Below are 16,359 nucleotides of genomic sequence, written 5' to 3'. Positions count from 1 at the left end.
AAGGGAGCATTTTTTGCACCATTTGCACCACCGAGATATGAGGATTTTAATGACTTGGTGCAGGGCTGACCTTTTCCTACTACATACATTTTGAACTAACTAAACTTCAAAAATTGCTGTAAAGCAAAGCTCCTTGCAGATTCAGGAAAGATCACAAGGACTAGAAAAAAAGTACCACCTTACAATATACCACAAGCAGCACTGCAAAGAAAACCCTTTTTTGCGCAACATGAACAAACTTCTACACTTTCTTTACCTTCCTAATTCCTACAGATTTCCCTTGTTTCCATATTCTTTACATTAATAAATGTACTATGCTGAAAAAACAACATACTGCCTTATTCTGTCCTGTGTGCACAATGGAAATGAAAAGGCCTGTGCTGTCTGCATTGCTGTAAAAACAAGGCTATGGCAGGGCTAGTTCACTGAAAGATGCTCTTTTGTGACTATGAGCTGCCATCTGTTGGTAAATGAAGGACTCCCGTAGAAGCAGCTTCATCGCTAGTTAGCTTGTAGCTTTTCGTAGTACATCTTCCAAATCCATCAATCGACTCTCTGCTTCCATACATGGACAACCACCAAGCAGCTTGCTTTCCTTCCCATAGAGAAGCACCCTACTGCAACACGTTTAACCCACGGATATATGTATTAATCAGCTCTCTAACCAACAGTAATTCTTGAGCAGAGCAAAACAAATAAAGTATCAGCCAGTTAAAACCGCTAATGCATGCTCCCACCCCAACACTCATCTTCATGCAAGTTAACCCATGTTTAGATAGAAACTAGTTACTCTCAAATCCTGCTCAGCTACACCGAGCAGGCACCTAGTATCACAAAGGTGGGAAGGAGCCTATCCAGATCCCTCAGTGCAGGGYTCAGGAAAGGCAAAATAATCACATCCATCAATACAGTGCTTCGGCAGCTTTTACTAGCAGCTCGTTCTGAACTGCTCATAATTCAGGCAACGGTTTTCATGTGACATAACATATGTTAACCCGTGTAATTACAGCTCTTTAAACAAGGGAGATTTTTTTTTTTTAATTAAAAGCCATAGCCAGAAATAACAGAGTATCAGACATGGTTTACTAATTAATACAGCCATACATCTAGCTGCAGGAGGGGAAAACATGCAAAGGAACAATTTGGATAGATGAACAGGAAATGGACAACACTATTTTCATTAACAACTCYAACACCACCACTAATTGGAATTCCTCCTAGACATGGCAGGATCCAGAGAGACATACATGGAAAGACAGATGCTGTAAGAAATTACTCTCACATGATGCACACACCAATTAAATATCCAGACATTTGCACAGAAGAGTATGTTTTCCACAAACACATTCACAATGTAGAAGTGAGGACCATAGTGTATACGGTAACACAGTTAATAATAATAATAATAAAAAAATACTTTGTGTTTATGTAAGGCCCTTTAGCTTAAAGTTTCAAAGACTTTTATAAAAATTACTTGTCACAACAGCTCTGCTGGTACCTGATCAGCAAAGAATGAAAAAGAGACAGTGCTGAGGCAAGACACAGAAAATGCGAGCGCAGCTCCTACCAGTTCCTGTCTCGTGTGAACAAGTCTGTCCGGCAAAGGCCGCAGGCCTGAGGCACTAGAACAAGTCCCTTACCCCACCCCTCCTCACTCATCCAGGAGTTCATGCTGAAGAGCTCTGCATTACAGCAGAAGCAACACACGCTTAAGAGAGCACCGCAGTGTTGCCTAGTCTTTGAAGCTGCAAGGTCAAGGTACCACCAACTTTCTAATTTGCTCTTAAATCCCCCCAAATCACTGCATCACGTATGCAGACAAAACGTGGATGTCAAATATACTGCAGAAAAAAAGAAAAAAAAACACATAGGAAGGCAGATGTCAACTCACAGAGCAACACATTTTGTAGAGATCAAGACAGGCAATACGGACAACGTCTTGCACTGCCTTCCCTCTGCCTGCAGCTAGCTGCAGCCCTGCTTGCTCAAGTCCATTTTGCCTCCTTGAGGCCAGGTAGCTGGGCAAGGGGTAACCAGCAAAGAGAGCCGGACACAGCCCGCTCCACCAGCGGCAATCTGGAGCCAGAGGCCAATGGGAGAATAAAGAGTAACTGCCCCCAGGAGAGGAGAGGCAGAGCTCTGCAAGACGTAGAAGGCCTGCCATGCCCCTTCTGTGCACGTTTGTTTTGTCCTCCTGAAGGAAAAGTGCTTATTTCAAAAGACACTCCAGTGAGAGCTAACCCTGATCACCAAAAAAGCCCAACACCAAAAGCAGAGGAGGTACTCATTCAAATCTATAGATTTAATGGAGCAAAGACAATCAGAAGCTACCAAAAGGTACTGGCAGTTCCCCACCACTGGTGGGCAGAAGCAGCAAAACATCTTAAAATTACACAGCTTCTCCCACCCACAAAGAAAAAGCCCTGTACACAAGATTTTAGCAAAGTACAGAGTACCAGCATTACCATGCTAAGCCTTCCTATTAGCACACCAGTCCTCATCTTCCTCTCCTTCTGTGAAAGCTCAAGTGACATGCAGGCGACTGGTGGTAGAACCCTATCCAGAACACATCAACTGTAATGTCAGGTTCAAGCAATTTTGCATTTATTTGAAATTCACACATTACCCAAAGAAACAGCAAATTCAATAAATGGTGAATGTGAAATGCCTAAATTATAAGCCTTTCTGATCATTTCAGACATCTTTTAGAGCATTTTACCTTGACACGCTGTCTAAAAATCTTGAGTGTACTCACTGTGTCAGGCAAAAATAAATGTTATTTGTTAACCATACATATTCCAGTGCACCACAGGAATGTGTTTTTCATTGGGAAAAAAGATCCACGACAAGCCTGAAGCATGGAATTAAAAAGTCATAAACACAAAGGATCAGGAGCAATAGCATGTATATACACATACAGAACACGCAGAACGATAGGGAGACAATGTCAGTTGTCACCCATAAATTCTGCYTTAACAAAAACAAAGAATGTTTCAGAATCCAAACCAAAGTATGCTCCAGTTTCTTGTATGCAAAAATGCCAAACATATTCCTAATTTAATCACCTTTTACCAGAAAAAAGTTTAAACCTATGAGCAGTATCAGTAATTAAGGAGCTAAAATTAACACTTCAAGACTTTTTCTCCCTTAATTTCAGGTAGAAGCCATTATTGGGTGRGAAAGGGGGAGGCAGTGCAGAGAATGCTAAAATAGACCGTCAGCCTCCCAGAAACCCAGCGAGCCTCAAAGCTCAGGTCCTTGTGCCACCCCAGCAGAGGCAGAGCGGGGACAGGTCCAGCACCCACAGCAAACCCACCTGGCTGCCCTGGGTGAAGCAGCGCTGCTTTCTGGCAAAAATATGGTAAGGGAAATTCTGCAGGAAAAACTTCAGGGCTTCTGTGCCCTCTGTTTAGGTTTCAGGAGGCTTTGGAAGCGTTCCTTAGTAGCTACTGTAATAKGGCAACTGCAATCTTCTAGTGGCAAAAGAGGACAAAAAGATAAACGATGAGAAGTACTAGAAAGACAGGAGGACAAACAGAGTGGAAGAAAAAGCATGGAGAATAAGGGAGGAAAATCAAACTGAAAAATGAAAGCTGACAAGATAGTATAGCCCATAAAGGTCTGGAAAGTAATTACACTTCAGAGTCAGAATCAATAGGTTAACACAACTTTCCCCCCCACACACCAACTTGAATAGGTGAAGTGAAAAAACAAAACAAAACAAAAAACAGAAAATTGATATTTACTGACACTAGTGTCAAAGGTTTCTTGGTTTTCTATTTGGGGGTACATCAAGCTTCGTTGGTACGTTAACACTTTCCACTACTGTGGTTTATGGAACAGCAGTGCTGTTCAGGATTTCTGTAAGAGAAAGGCATTTCAATAGCATGATTAGAAATCAAGCAGAAGCCTCACCTCATTGCAAATAGCCAGTGAGCCAAACCAGATTGCAACAAACAAAAGATTAATCAAATTGCAAACCTAAGAGTCAGAAAGCATTCTTGGTTTCATTTTTTCCCCCCTAGAAGTAATTAAAGTGAGTTCCTTTTGGCCTGCTAGAGAGACATGCATGAATTCCAACTATAATAGCTGTAAGAGATGATTATTATAAATTCACAGAAGGGGGAAGGGGCAATTTCACACAGAGAACAAGAAGCAAGCAGAGGGAACTAGTGGAACCAAGAACCAATGTTTGTACAACAGATCTTAGTGATAATGAGGGAAAACCACCACTACCCTGATCTAAAAACCAACAGCCAGCCTCCACACACAGATTAATTTCAGCTCTAGAAATAATACCAGTACAGGCAGCATTCCTCCCTGCAAGCAGAAGGAATACATGCTCACAGATGCCAATATCTGCAAAAGCCATCACAGATTCAGAGAAAGTTGTGATATTGTCACTAAAATTTTAAAAGCTAGGCAAAAAAATTTAGTCAAATATTGAATGTGTTAAGATGTGTTTAAAAAGGCAGGTTTATTTCAAATGACTATTTGCTACTTTAAAAAATAAATAAATAAATAAAAAAGGACGAGCAAGCAAGAGACAGAGAGAGAATATGAGAACTTCGCAGGTCTACCTTACAGGTTAAGTGAAAGACAGCTTTGGTGCCAAGTTTGGCAGAGAGAAAAAAACATGGCTAACCTTTATTGTTATGGCCCAATAGAGTGTTTTGGGCTTCACTGACACTAGACGATTTTTTTTTAAATTTTGCCATTAACAGTGGACAGCTAGCATTTCTATAAATGTTTCTCTCAAAATCTTCCCTTTCTTCTTTGCTCCTTCCTGGGTGAACACCATACACATTCTCCAAGATTTGACTGGCATCCGTCATACCAGCTTTAGTCAATGACCTGTCAGTAGACTACAAAGCATACAACTTAAGATACAAGTAAAAGACTAAGATTCACAGATCATTACTGCTGGAAGTCCTCCAGAGGAACCCAGAGCACTGATTTCAGTGCAGAACCTGTACCTCCCAAAATTAGTAAGTTTGAATTAGAGAGAAGTGCCTACTGCTGCCTAAGTTGGCAGTTGCAAAAGCACAGGGTTTGTTTGTGAATTTTCATAAACACTTTGGGACAGCTTAGAAAAGCTGCCAACTGTACAGGAATAAATCCAAGAGGAACAATCAGTCTGGTACAAGCCCATTACCCTGTCAAATTAAGCAGGACTTGTCACAAGTAGTTCTTTATAAAGTGTTTCACACACTAGATTTAGATGTGTTTTGTAACTTCACCTGTACTCTAGAATACTAATGTATAAATAGGAAGCAATAAATGGCACTTGAGGATAACCCACATGTATGTGATCACACACAGCACCAAAAGCAAGAAAAGGTCAAGACCAAGATTACTACACTGCACATCTGAGATAGAAATCCACACCGGGTATAAAAAGTCTTTGAAGATCCCATCCAACAATTAATTGCCCTGCCATTTAAGGCAATAACAATAAACAAGAACTCCCAGGCAGACATTTCAGTAAATCTATGTGAGTCTCCAACGTGGATCGTATTTAAGTCTTTATAGAAGTACTAGAATTAGTGATTTTTTCTAATGGGTTGTCCAAAGCAAGGTTTGAGCTTTCACTTACTGCCTCTGAAGTCATCAGCCTGCTGACAGATGAAAATTCACAGTAAATTCACAAAACAGACTCACACTAAAGCAGCCCGGTGGAGGAGTTTGACTTTCGTTACCTACCCCATCTTCCCTCTCCTGCTCCTCCCCACAGCAGCACAGGCTCCGGTTAGCTCTTTCAACTGTCTCCCACCTCAGTTTATGAACTTCATACRCTGGAAAAGAGCAACAGGCAGAGGGGCTGGAAGGGCAGCGGCTCCTTCAGCCCTACTCGTTGGACATCCTAGAGTATGCACATAGGACTCTGGCTCAGGAGAGGTACTGCAGCACTGCCCTTCCAAAAAATGAACTGGAAACCACATTAGAGAAAGTGCCCCTGAGTGATTCTCTTATCTAACACATGAAAGCAGTCACCCATATAATCAGCCTTCGCTGCTACCCATACCTGTCCTTACCAGCAACTCAAGAATTTTTAATTGYATGACACCCATTAAGCAGACCTCACTACCTCCTACTGCCCTAACCCTTTATCATGCCTCCACCACCATTTAGTTTATAATTTTAGGAATCACTTAACTTTTGATCCTTAAGATGTACTTGCATGTAAAATTAAGCTTGTGGATGTCTTTACTAGCTCAAGATCTTAAGACTATGAATTCCTTGCAGCAGCTGGTCTCCATGTCCATCATGTGTCATGAATACCCTTGCCTCTATAAATAACTGGCCTGAAAGCCTTTAGAGCTGATGGAAGTGTTCAATTTGCAGGGGAAGAAAACTGTGTTGCTAAGGAACTGCAGAGAAAAGGCCACAGAGTGGTAAATCTGACATGAAGTGAAAGGAATTAATTTAATTGGCCCTTGATATGTTGGATATTTGGCATATTATGAGCTATTTAGCAGGCTGTAGGCTTTGTTCCAGACTTAGTCGGAAAGAATAGTCAGAACATCATTGCACCCTTAATGTAGAGATTAGCTGCATTCTCTCCTCTTCATACAACACGCTGCGTCCACTTTTGTGAATTTCTGACAAAATTTTAAAAACGAACCACGTGAATTTCGGTTTGAACTAGCAGTTATGCCTACAATTCTTGAGGCTCCACTTTTTCAGATTAAGACAATAGGGAAGCATTCTTTTCACATTTATTCTCTTTAGTTTATCTACAAACGTGCTTTGCTGGTAAGTACATATTTTCATGCTTTGCCGGTTTTGGCAGAGATTTCAGCAATGAAATTTCAGGGTTTTTTAAAGAGTATTTCCTTTCCCTTCTTTTTCAAGGCATAGCTTTCTCTCGTAAAACTTTTTTCAAGTACTTTTGCCTTTTTCTGTCCATTTACTTAAATGGAAGAGAATCAGGACTACAACAATGAACATCTTTGGCATGTTTTGCAATGTCTTTACAATTTGTTWTGCATCTTTCAAGAACATTTCAGTTTAAGTATCAAAAATGCTTGGTATTTAACATTCGCACAGAGCCAGAATTCCAGCACTGCAATTGTTCAAACTGTAGCTTAAGTCAGGAGATGGCAGGCATCAAACTGACAACCTCATCTCCTTTCCTTCCTTCCTGTGACTTTAGGGGCTATATTCCTGAACGCTGTCTGACCAATGAGTACTCAATGCCGTATGAAGCTATGCCATACAATAACAATACGGTAACTATCCCGCTTTTATACAACAATCAACACACTTTTGTGAGCGGTTTACAAGGAACTGACTTATGAACTAACAGGAGATGTGTGACCCACCTACCTTCCCCCTTCACAGGATCATTCCCTCCGTTAACTGTGCATTTCYAGACCTTAACTTGGTTGGGTTTTACTGGTTGAATTTATTGGTTTTGAAGTACCTAGCTGCTCCAATAAAATAACATCTCTCTGTGGAAATTCTGTTCTCTTTTCTCTCTTACGCTATAGAATCACAAAACATACTATCTACCTATTCTCAGCTGTAACTACCTTTTACAATATTTCCCTAAGATCACCCTGATTTTATTGGAGTATCAAAGCTTTCTACATGCACACTAAACAAGAATTGTTGCCATTAATGCAATGAGTTTTACATACATACACCAATTCCCAGTCTATAAAAGTTTTATACGGCCCACTGACAAAAATATTTCCAGATCTGTAAACCTTCCAAACACTGTTCCGGACAGTTATTGGAGAAAAACGTGAAATATGTATTCCATGCTTTTTAAGAAACCCAGGTGGAATACAGTAGAATTGTGGTGAAAGGGACTGCAATAATTTGCTTAATGTGTCTGTGTGGGCATAAGAGATAACTTTGTATTACCATAGAACTATCATCTCATTTTTGAAAATTCAAAACTTAATCCTTCAGAGGAAATAATACGGGCACTGCCTCATTTCCTGAATTCATGTTGCTGCTACACTTCACTTGTCATTCTTCTGTAATAGAAATTAAGAATGAAAAATTTAAATAATGTGCTACTACACAACAAAAACATTTTAAAAGGCAGGAGAAATTTAAAGAAGTGGGTTTCTTCTGAGGCCTCGAGGTGCCCTTCACATCGCTGGAAGGCACCACTACTGACACCAAGTGCAGCAAGCACTACCTGCAGCTCTTGCTCCCTCTTCTGTGCAGAAGACAATTCTAAAGTAGCAGGTTCTGCCTGTTATCTCAAAATACAGTTTATAATGACGTTACAGGAGACTCTTCCCTTCAAATTGTTTTCCATTTACACTGTCTTTGGAAGGAAAAATCTGTATACTTATATTTTGGTTTTCCAAAATCTCTGCAATTAGCATTAAGCACAGCCAAATACCTCCTCCTTGTGAGAATGCAACCGCAAGCTCTTGTGGCCACACCACCTTCAGCAGTGAAATACAAAGGCTACCACTAGCCTTCCTGACACAGACAGAGCAGGTCTTACATTCTGGGCTTCGAGTTGACTCTTGGCTTCTAATTTCCCTCCTGAAAGAACAGATTTCTGCACAGGACAGGCTGAGGAGGTAGTGGGTAGAGACTAAGCCAAACAGACAGAAGGAGCACATGCGGGAATACAGGCGGAAACCTCTATCCCAGAGCCAGTGGTTCTGCTCCTGGCAGGGCAGCCAGCCATGGAAGCAGCTGTAACTGTACTGCCTCTAACTCACAAGCATTTGTTTAAGCAAAGCTGCTGCTAGTTAAGAATTTTCTGGAGATCACCTGCGTTCCTTGCTTTTCTGCTTTGCTGTACCCTCCAAAACTTTGTTCTAGAAATCTAGGCAGCTTACAGTCTGGGAGAGCATGTATGCATGACAATGAAGATCAAAAGATCTTAAACCTTGCTAGATACCAGCAGGCAGCATTTCTGAACTACAATGTCTTTGTCCAAGGAATGAAACAATTCTGAGAGCCCGTCATTTAGAACCAGACTTAACAGTAATTACTGTCTAACTAGACCAAGATGACTTAGAACAAACTCACAACCATCTAGAGGGGCCTTGGCCACCCTAACACATTGCATTGATCAGTTTAAATACTGCCTATGTCACCTTAAGAGCTATGAGTAGGCACAGTTTACTTGCAACAAGCCTGATACAGATATGGAAAAAACATCTGTCATGTGCATGTGATATTAAAATCCAAAGACTGGGTTTTAAAAAGAATATCACTGAATGTTACTAGGCTGTGCTTTTTTTTTTTTTTTTTTTGACCACTAGGTATCTTACAGCTATGGCAGAGACACAGCTATCCTTAGCTTACTTCAGAGCGTGCTTTCAGTATGCTAACATCTTTTTATGGAAACTCAACAATATATAGCACTGTGCTCTCAAGGAGGCTGCAGGGTCATTAGTTACCCAAAGAGCAATAGCTACCATTTACAATCTATATGTTTTTAAAAAAAATACTGTTTGCCTTAGGATTACTTGCTCTATCACCCCACRCCAACAGACCCAGCATTCACAGCTAACCTCTTTGCCTACACTGTAGAGCCACAGGTGCCTACAGTCTGGAAGTATACAACTCAAACACAGAGATCACAAACACTGGCTTATTTGCAATCCTCCACACTGGTCTCATCTATAATGCAAGAAAAAGTCAGGGCATTCGCCCAGGGGTTGGAGTTTGGAAAAGAAAAGGAACCTAGGTCGCTTGCATAAAAAAAGTGCACACTGGGGTAGAGAAGGGAAGGAGAATGGATTCCGCATGGTGGTCCCTTTAAAGTTTTTTTAAAGCTAGGATAAGGCAATAATTTTTAGAGGTACCAAGATACTGTGCATCAGGTAATACACACCAAGGATAGCATGGCTGTTCTCACAGCTCATTACCTACAGATGGATGAGGTGGAAAGACACAAACATGCTCACCGTGCACACAGAGGTTTCATCCCCAGTCCTCACTCTGTTCCGAGCCAGCAGCTGCTCCAGCAGACCAATTCTGTGCAGCAGCCAGGAAAATGCCAGCAGCAGCTCCCGACTACCCGCTGAGCCATCGGAGGGGAGCCAATAGAGTTCTGGCCTGCCATAGCCATGATACCACAATGCTGATTTTACAAACCTAATTTGGGTATCTGAAAAGGAGAAAACAATTAAGTACATCACACTGTGCTACTCGATACATTTACCCATTCAGTTCCAGAAACTGCTGCCTTCTCTGAGGGCAGGGATCTTGAATCAAGCCAGGGATTAGTGGAAGATAGTGGAGACTACAGTTCTGTGCTTTATCAACAACTGATAAAGGATAGGGGGTAAAAAGTAAGCCTTCCTTATGCTGCCCATTCTGTTCTACGAGAACGACTGCTGAGAGAAAAAAAGAAATTCAGAGTTCGGATCGAGGCCACTAATGGCTTCTCGGAGATTAATAAATCTAACAAGGGTAAATAACCATCCTCACTAGAACAGGACTCCAATTCATCTACTCATTTTATATGAGCCACCAAACATGCTATGAATTGGTAAATATTCTGGGTCAATTTAGTCCTGAATGAAATTGAAATTTAGAGATAGGAGCTTCACAGCCTGTTGCAAATCTCTGAGCACCAGTACACCTCACTGCATACCAGACTGCATGGACTATTTAATTCTCAGTAATGCTCTGCTCTATATTCCTTCATACCAACAAATTTTACCTGACAGCTACATGACAGGCACTACAGAACTGTAAAACACTGGGGAAAGAAAGATAAAATTAAATCTATTATAAAAAAAGGGTTCTGACCAATAAGCCTGAGAACTGTACTGGGTAGATCAGTCAAAACTATAACAAATAATATAATTAGTGGACACAATGATAAACAATATATCCTAGGGAAGAACCACRGCTTCTGTAAAAAGAAGTACTGCTCAAAAAGGTAACAGGGTTCTCCTAAGGCAACAACAAGCAAGCGATTAAGGAAGATTCAACTGACACAAGCCATTTAGATTTCCCAAAGGCATTCAACAAGAATAACAAGAACAAACAAATTAAGCAGCTAGGGTGGAAGAGGAAAGGCCCTTGCATCGATGGCACAAGTGACCAGCAGACAAGAATTTGAGAGTAGGAACACATGGTGCTTTCACATGAGAGCTCTGTGCTAAACATTTGTTGTTCAACCAACAAAAAAATGACACAAAGGCAAAGCGATAGTGACAGAAAACTCGCTGCTGATGTGAAGTTACTCAGTAGTAAGGAATGCAAGCAGATCGTGAAGAATTGTAGAGGATTAAAATGACAGATAAGATTCAATTTAGAAAAAYGAAAACTGAGGCACTCAGGAAAAAAAAAATCCTAAATTTACTGACAGAGCAATGGGCTTGGAGCTGATCACTGCACTCTGAAAGACAATCTGGTATTGTAACAGTTCTGTGAAAATATCAAGCTCAGTTCTCGCACTCCAGAAGCAAACCAATGACTAGAAATCAAGAGAGGAATCTAGATGAAACAGAGGTAACGTCATTATACTGTTGTGTAAATCTACCATGACCTCACAGCTCAAATCCAGAGCTTGCTTTATTTCTTCAGTCCCAAAAAGGCTTCAGAAAACTTGTAAAATTTAAGAAAAAGACAAGTAAGATCATAAGTAAAGAACAGCTTCATTGTAAGGAATGACAATGTAGACTAAGAAGACAGAAGAGAATGGACATAACAAAAATCTTTAAAAACATGAGTGGCCTGGAATGGGCGAATAGGGAACAAGTCATTTACACCTCCTCCAGTACAAGTACTACAGGCCACCAAAAAAGTCAGCAGGCATATGGGTCAAAGCAAATTAAAGGGATGCTCTTCACACATACAGCACTGCAATATGCAATATGAAATCGCACTGCAATTTCTGGCAACAGTATGCTATGGACCCTGAAAGCTACATGGGCTGTAGCAGGGACTGGACTTAGGCAACAGAAATACATGGAAGCTTATGAAATACAAAGACATCATCCCTGGTTTGGGAAGTCCGAGAGTCTTACCTACCAAAAATAATACAAAGCCAAGACACAGAGTGGAGCTATAAGCTGCTATATACCAGTAACCCTATAGGAGCAGCACATTGCTACAGATCTGCTAAGGCTGGAAGGAGCTGGTAGTCACAAGGGGCCAGCAAGCCCTTCGTGCCTTGACAAACCAGAGGAAGGTATAGCGTTTACATTGTCTGACCAGCTTTAGGGTTCAAGAAAACAGAGCATGGCTTCCCAAGGAGACCCTTATTTCCAGACTGCTCCTCCTCCAAATACACAGCTGAAAATGCTATACACATTACTGCATGTCTTCAGCAGTAGGAGCAGGAATAGGTGATTAACCATGTGAAAGCTACAGACGAATCCCTGACAAAGACATTAACAGTAACTGAATAACAGAAAACAGGTTCAAGAGCATGCTTAAGCAGGCAACATGATGGTGCAGAACCACTATTTTTTGAGCATTAGCGTTTTGCAAGGCAGACCTTCTGCACAAGCACATCACAGAGAGAAAACTGGTTTTAAAATCAGCTTCTTTCTGCTTTACAGACAGAAAAAGGATAGCCAAAGGCCTACATCACTCTGTTTGCTCCTTTTGCAGAACCTCTGAATGTTAAAATGTCTGACTTCCCTCCATGATGCTGGGGTGACTGAGATGTACACGGTTTGCAAAAAATCTCACTGTAGAGATGCACTCCAATCGCTTATGCACAGGGGAAGCTTTCAAATCTTAGAGATTTTATTTTGATCGCTCTTGAACATTCTCCAATTAGCTGGGTTTGCATGTTGCCTTTTTCTTTTCTCTGTGCATTTGTCAATGTCAAGAAAGGAACTGCCATAACCAGGATAACAGGTGAAAGCAGAAGTACTCCAAAAGCAAGGAAGAGCAGTATCTCCTTTCCCCCCCTCTCTCTCAAACCAAAGCAGCACCGCATGCTGCCATCTAGAGTTCAGGCAGCTCTTTGAGAAATCACAAATTCAAAAGGAGAAATACAAACAGCAAGCTAGCTTTTTTCCTTTACTGCCATTTCCCTGCTCTGACAGGTTACTCAGGGCAAGATTCACCAAAGCAACTAGCCACCTGAATTTCTGTGTGGTTCTGGTCCTTATTCTCCTTAATCTCTGTTTCAGCTTTCCCTCTGCAACACACTGCCATCACACCAGAAAAGGTATGATCRGTGCAGCGGCTATCAGGCAGGAACTGTGGGTGAGCGGTCCAAGTACGGACCTGGGTCGGGGGATTAAATAGTCACAGAGCCTTTCCATGACCTTTTAGAAGTCACTTAGTTTTCTTCATCCCTACAGTTCTCCACCTCACAGTGCAAAGGTACTCAGATAAATGGCAGTGGAAGCTATGGAAGTATGCAAGAGCAAGACGGATTCTTCCAAACCGTACAGCCTAGAAAAACATCACTCAGAGAGCAGATAACACCAACCACTCGAACACCTCTTCTTTGCCTGCATTTTCTTATGGCCATTCATCAGGATTAGGCAGTTTATACAGAAAGACCTACTGAATCATTCCAAGAAATCCCCTTCCATGTGCACATGCTATTTATAAAAGCATCTTCAGCAAGCAAGACCAAGCTGTGGTTGAACCTCAGGGTTCAGCTCTATTAAAACTATGCTCAAGCTGTGCTCTTCTGCTTCATGAATCCTGCAGAATATTTTCAGTGAAATACAACAAGATATTCAAGTAAGGGTTTCCATTAATCTGGTTTAAGCAGGCTAAGATGGAAAGGACCTAAAACAAGTACAAGAACAGACGTAGACACATTAATTCATGAATTCAGGCAAGAAACACCTGTGGAGGTAGTAGTATTACAGRAAACTACTGCTGCAAAAGAACAGTTTCTGCTTCATTTGTCAAACAAACAAAAACATATTGCAGCTCCAGACTTCTTCCTCATATAATAAAAACTCAATTACAACTCGGGGGAAAAAAAAAAAAAACACCTTCTCAACTGTCAAAATGTATATTGCACTGCTAGCTGGGGTGGTTGTTAATCAAGTCCATCAGTTCTCAGTTGCTTTGAAGAAAGAGCAGCCTGAAAACAGTAATCACAACTTCATCTATGCCAAGAGTACCATAATGCAGCTTAGTCTGACTTGTACTCGACCAGTGAGAGAGCCATTGTTCTGACACGCTGAAGTGGCTGGAGTACATGAACTGCTTCCCACAGAAGTTTAGGACAAACACTTTTTATTGTATGAAGAAAAATATCTTCCAAAATGAAAAAACAAAACAGCCATTTGCAGAATTTCATAACTACTGACAGAGAGACTTCAGTAGGGTTTCTGGTTTGTTTTTGCAAGAATGCAGTAGTTGCTACATTTTAACACATCAATCTGTGYGGATATTTTATTATATGTGATTTTTCCAATATTGCATTTTCTGCTATTTGGGCAATAAAATATATCAACCACTGAAAAACATAATGCAGAATGTTGTTCTAAAAGGTATCACATTACAACCATAACAAGGGAATGACTACTAGTTGTAGTATCTAAAGCAAACTTTAATCTTCCCTAAAATTCACTTATATAGCAAAATCAGTCCATAAATTTACTTACTCTGAAGTTGCACAGAGCAGACTGTGGATAAGTGGAGAAGCAAAAACAACAGGAAGAGAAATAACAGTATTGTGAGCAACACAAAACCTTCCTAATTTCCTGCTGAGCCGCCAGCAAAACTATGCCCAAAACTATGGGTTTGCACCACATTCCTTGAGAGATTTCAGACAAAATGTTTAGCCTTTTTGTTCCTTTTTACTCAGTTTCCACAGCCATCAGATCCCTAGCTCTTCCAGGCTCAAACAGTGTAGTTTAGCTTTACTGGTTTTCAAGAGCTGGTTTTATGTGGCTTAGTCCTGAGACCACCTCTGTCCCTCAGAGGATGCTCAAAACTTCCTCCCGCAGTGAAAGGGCCATACACAGATATCCTTGAAGGGAGACAAAAGCCTGGGGAGTAGTATCTCATTTGGAATAACATATATTTAAGTAGCAAGTAGTGCTCTGCCATTGTAAGAAGCCAACATGCATAAAGTTTCTCTCTGCAGTAGAGGCCTTGTCCATTCATGGTCCCACTAAAATATTCACACTTTCGATTTTCACTTCTGTCTAGAAGTTGGACCCAGAAAACTGCCTTTATAGGTCACGTTATAATCCATAGTCCTGAATTAGGACTCAATAGAAAATTAACCACAGAATCAAGCATCATATGGGGAAAGAGAAAGGGAAAAAGAAAAGTAAATCTGTTTTCTGTAATTATCTCTGCAAACACTGAGAATGCACAAGGTCAGTCCAGAATTTAATTGTGCCCGCAGTGAAAAGTCCAAGGGAAGCAAGAGCCCTTAGCAGATGCAAAAACATCCATTTTCATTGCCTAAAACTTCATCAGTGTGTATAAAACAAGCCAAATAGGAACAATCCTGCCTGCATGCCTGTGAGGCAAGAGTAAGAGTTGGTGGCACAAACTAAAGTGTTGGAGTATCCCTAACAGGGGAGCACCCAGTCAAAGAAAAAGTACCATAAAACCAGTCCCAGTAGTTCCTCGAAACAGACAAAAATCCCCCAGTCAGCTGAGCTGAATAAGTTACCTGTGGCATCGGACTCAGTGCACTGCCCTCCGTGAACTTGTTTCAGAAGAGAGTAGAGCAGCCTCCAGAATTGCAAGCTCTGCAAAAGAGCAAAACGGGGAAACAAGGTCAGCATGCAAAACATCTGCCACAGGTTTAGCCTCGACTGGCCAACTAAATCAGTATCTGAGCACCAGCTATTGCACGGGAGAGCACGCTTGCATCCAGCAAACTCACTCTCTCACGTCAGGCAGGTTCATGCGTAAGTTGACTTCCAAAAGCTACCACGGTCAGACACGTTCAGGAAGAGAAGGGCTACTACCGCTGGCTGTACGGCGTGACCAGCGCCTCTCCCTGCCATCTGAGGCACACGCACGCCAGGGCCTGGCCTCCAAGCTCTCTGCTCTGATAAAACTGCCTTTGGCACAACTCGCGCCCATCGTCAAACTGGCTYGAAAGACGTGACCGCGACAGCAACCAAAAACTCACAACCGAAAGGCAGCACACAGTGAGCTGGAAGACACTTCTCGGCCACACAAGGATAACGTGCTGACAAGCTGAAACAACGCGATTCGCGCAGTCAGGATTTCACAGTCAACACTTGCTAAACGCTTAAAATAGCGAACAGAGCAAACGCCACCCTGCAAAGCCCTGCAGCAGAAAGACCCATGGCAGTTTAGGATAAAAAGCAGCAACTTTAGGTGGTATTAGCAAAGGCGCTGCGCACCAGAGCGAGAAATTCGGACCCTAAGTTAAACCAAGAGGAAATGAAGTCTTCTCGAGAACACCGACTCTGCCGAGAGCCACCTAGTGCAATTGTGCGC

General features: G+C 41.5%; 1 protein-coding gene across 7 annotated transcripts in view; it reads right to left on the bottom strand.

Moving 5' to 3' along the window:
* Window positions 1–16,359, bottom strand: part of TEDC1 (tubulin epsilon and delta complex 1) — an 83,704-nt gene extending 67,345 nt beyond the window's left edge. For 2 of the 7 annotated variants that reach the window (XR_003257342.1, XM_026089182.1), the window contains exons 1-2: window positions 15,557–15,765; window positions 9,894–10,096 (exon numbers count right to left, since the gene is read on the bottom strand). Coding sequence is in view for 6 of the 7 variants with exons in the window: in XM_026089182.1 (XP_025944967.1) it covers window positions 9,894–10,096; window positions 15,557–15,680 (327 nt within the window). In the remaining variant the exon portion in view is untranslated. The other 5 variants (XM_026089184.1, XM_026089186.1, XM_026089187.1 and 2 more) reach the window with 5 other exon arrangements.

The sequence above is a fragment of the Apteryx rowi genome, unplaced genomic scaffold (assembly GCF_003343035.1).
Source record: "Apteryx rowi isolate R43461 unplaced genomic scaffold, aptRow1 scaffold_80, whole genome shotgun sequence".
Taxonomy (NCBI): domain Eukaryota; kingdom Metazoa; phylum Chordata; class Aves; order Apterygiformes; family Apterygidae; genus Apteryx; species Apteryx rowi.
Note: the sequence above shows the minus strand (reverse complement) of the source record. Positions and strands in the feature narration are given on the sequence as shown.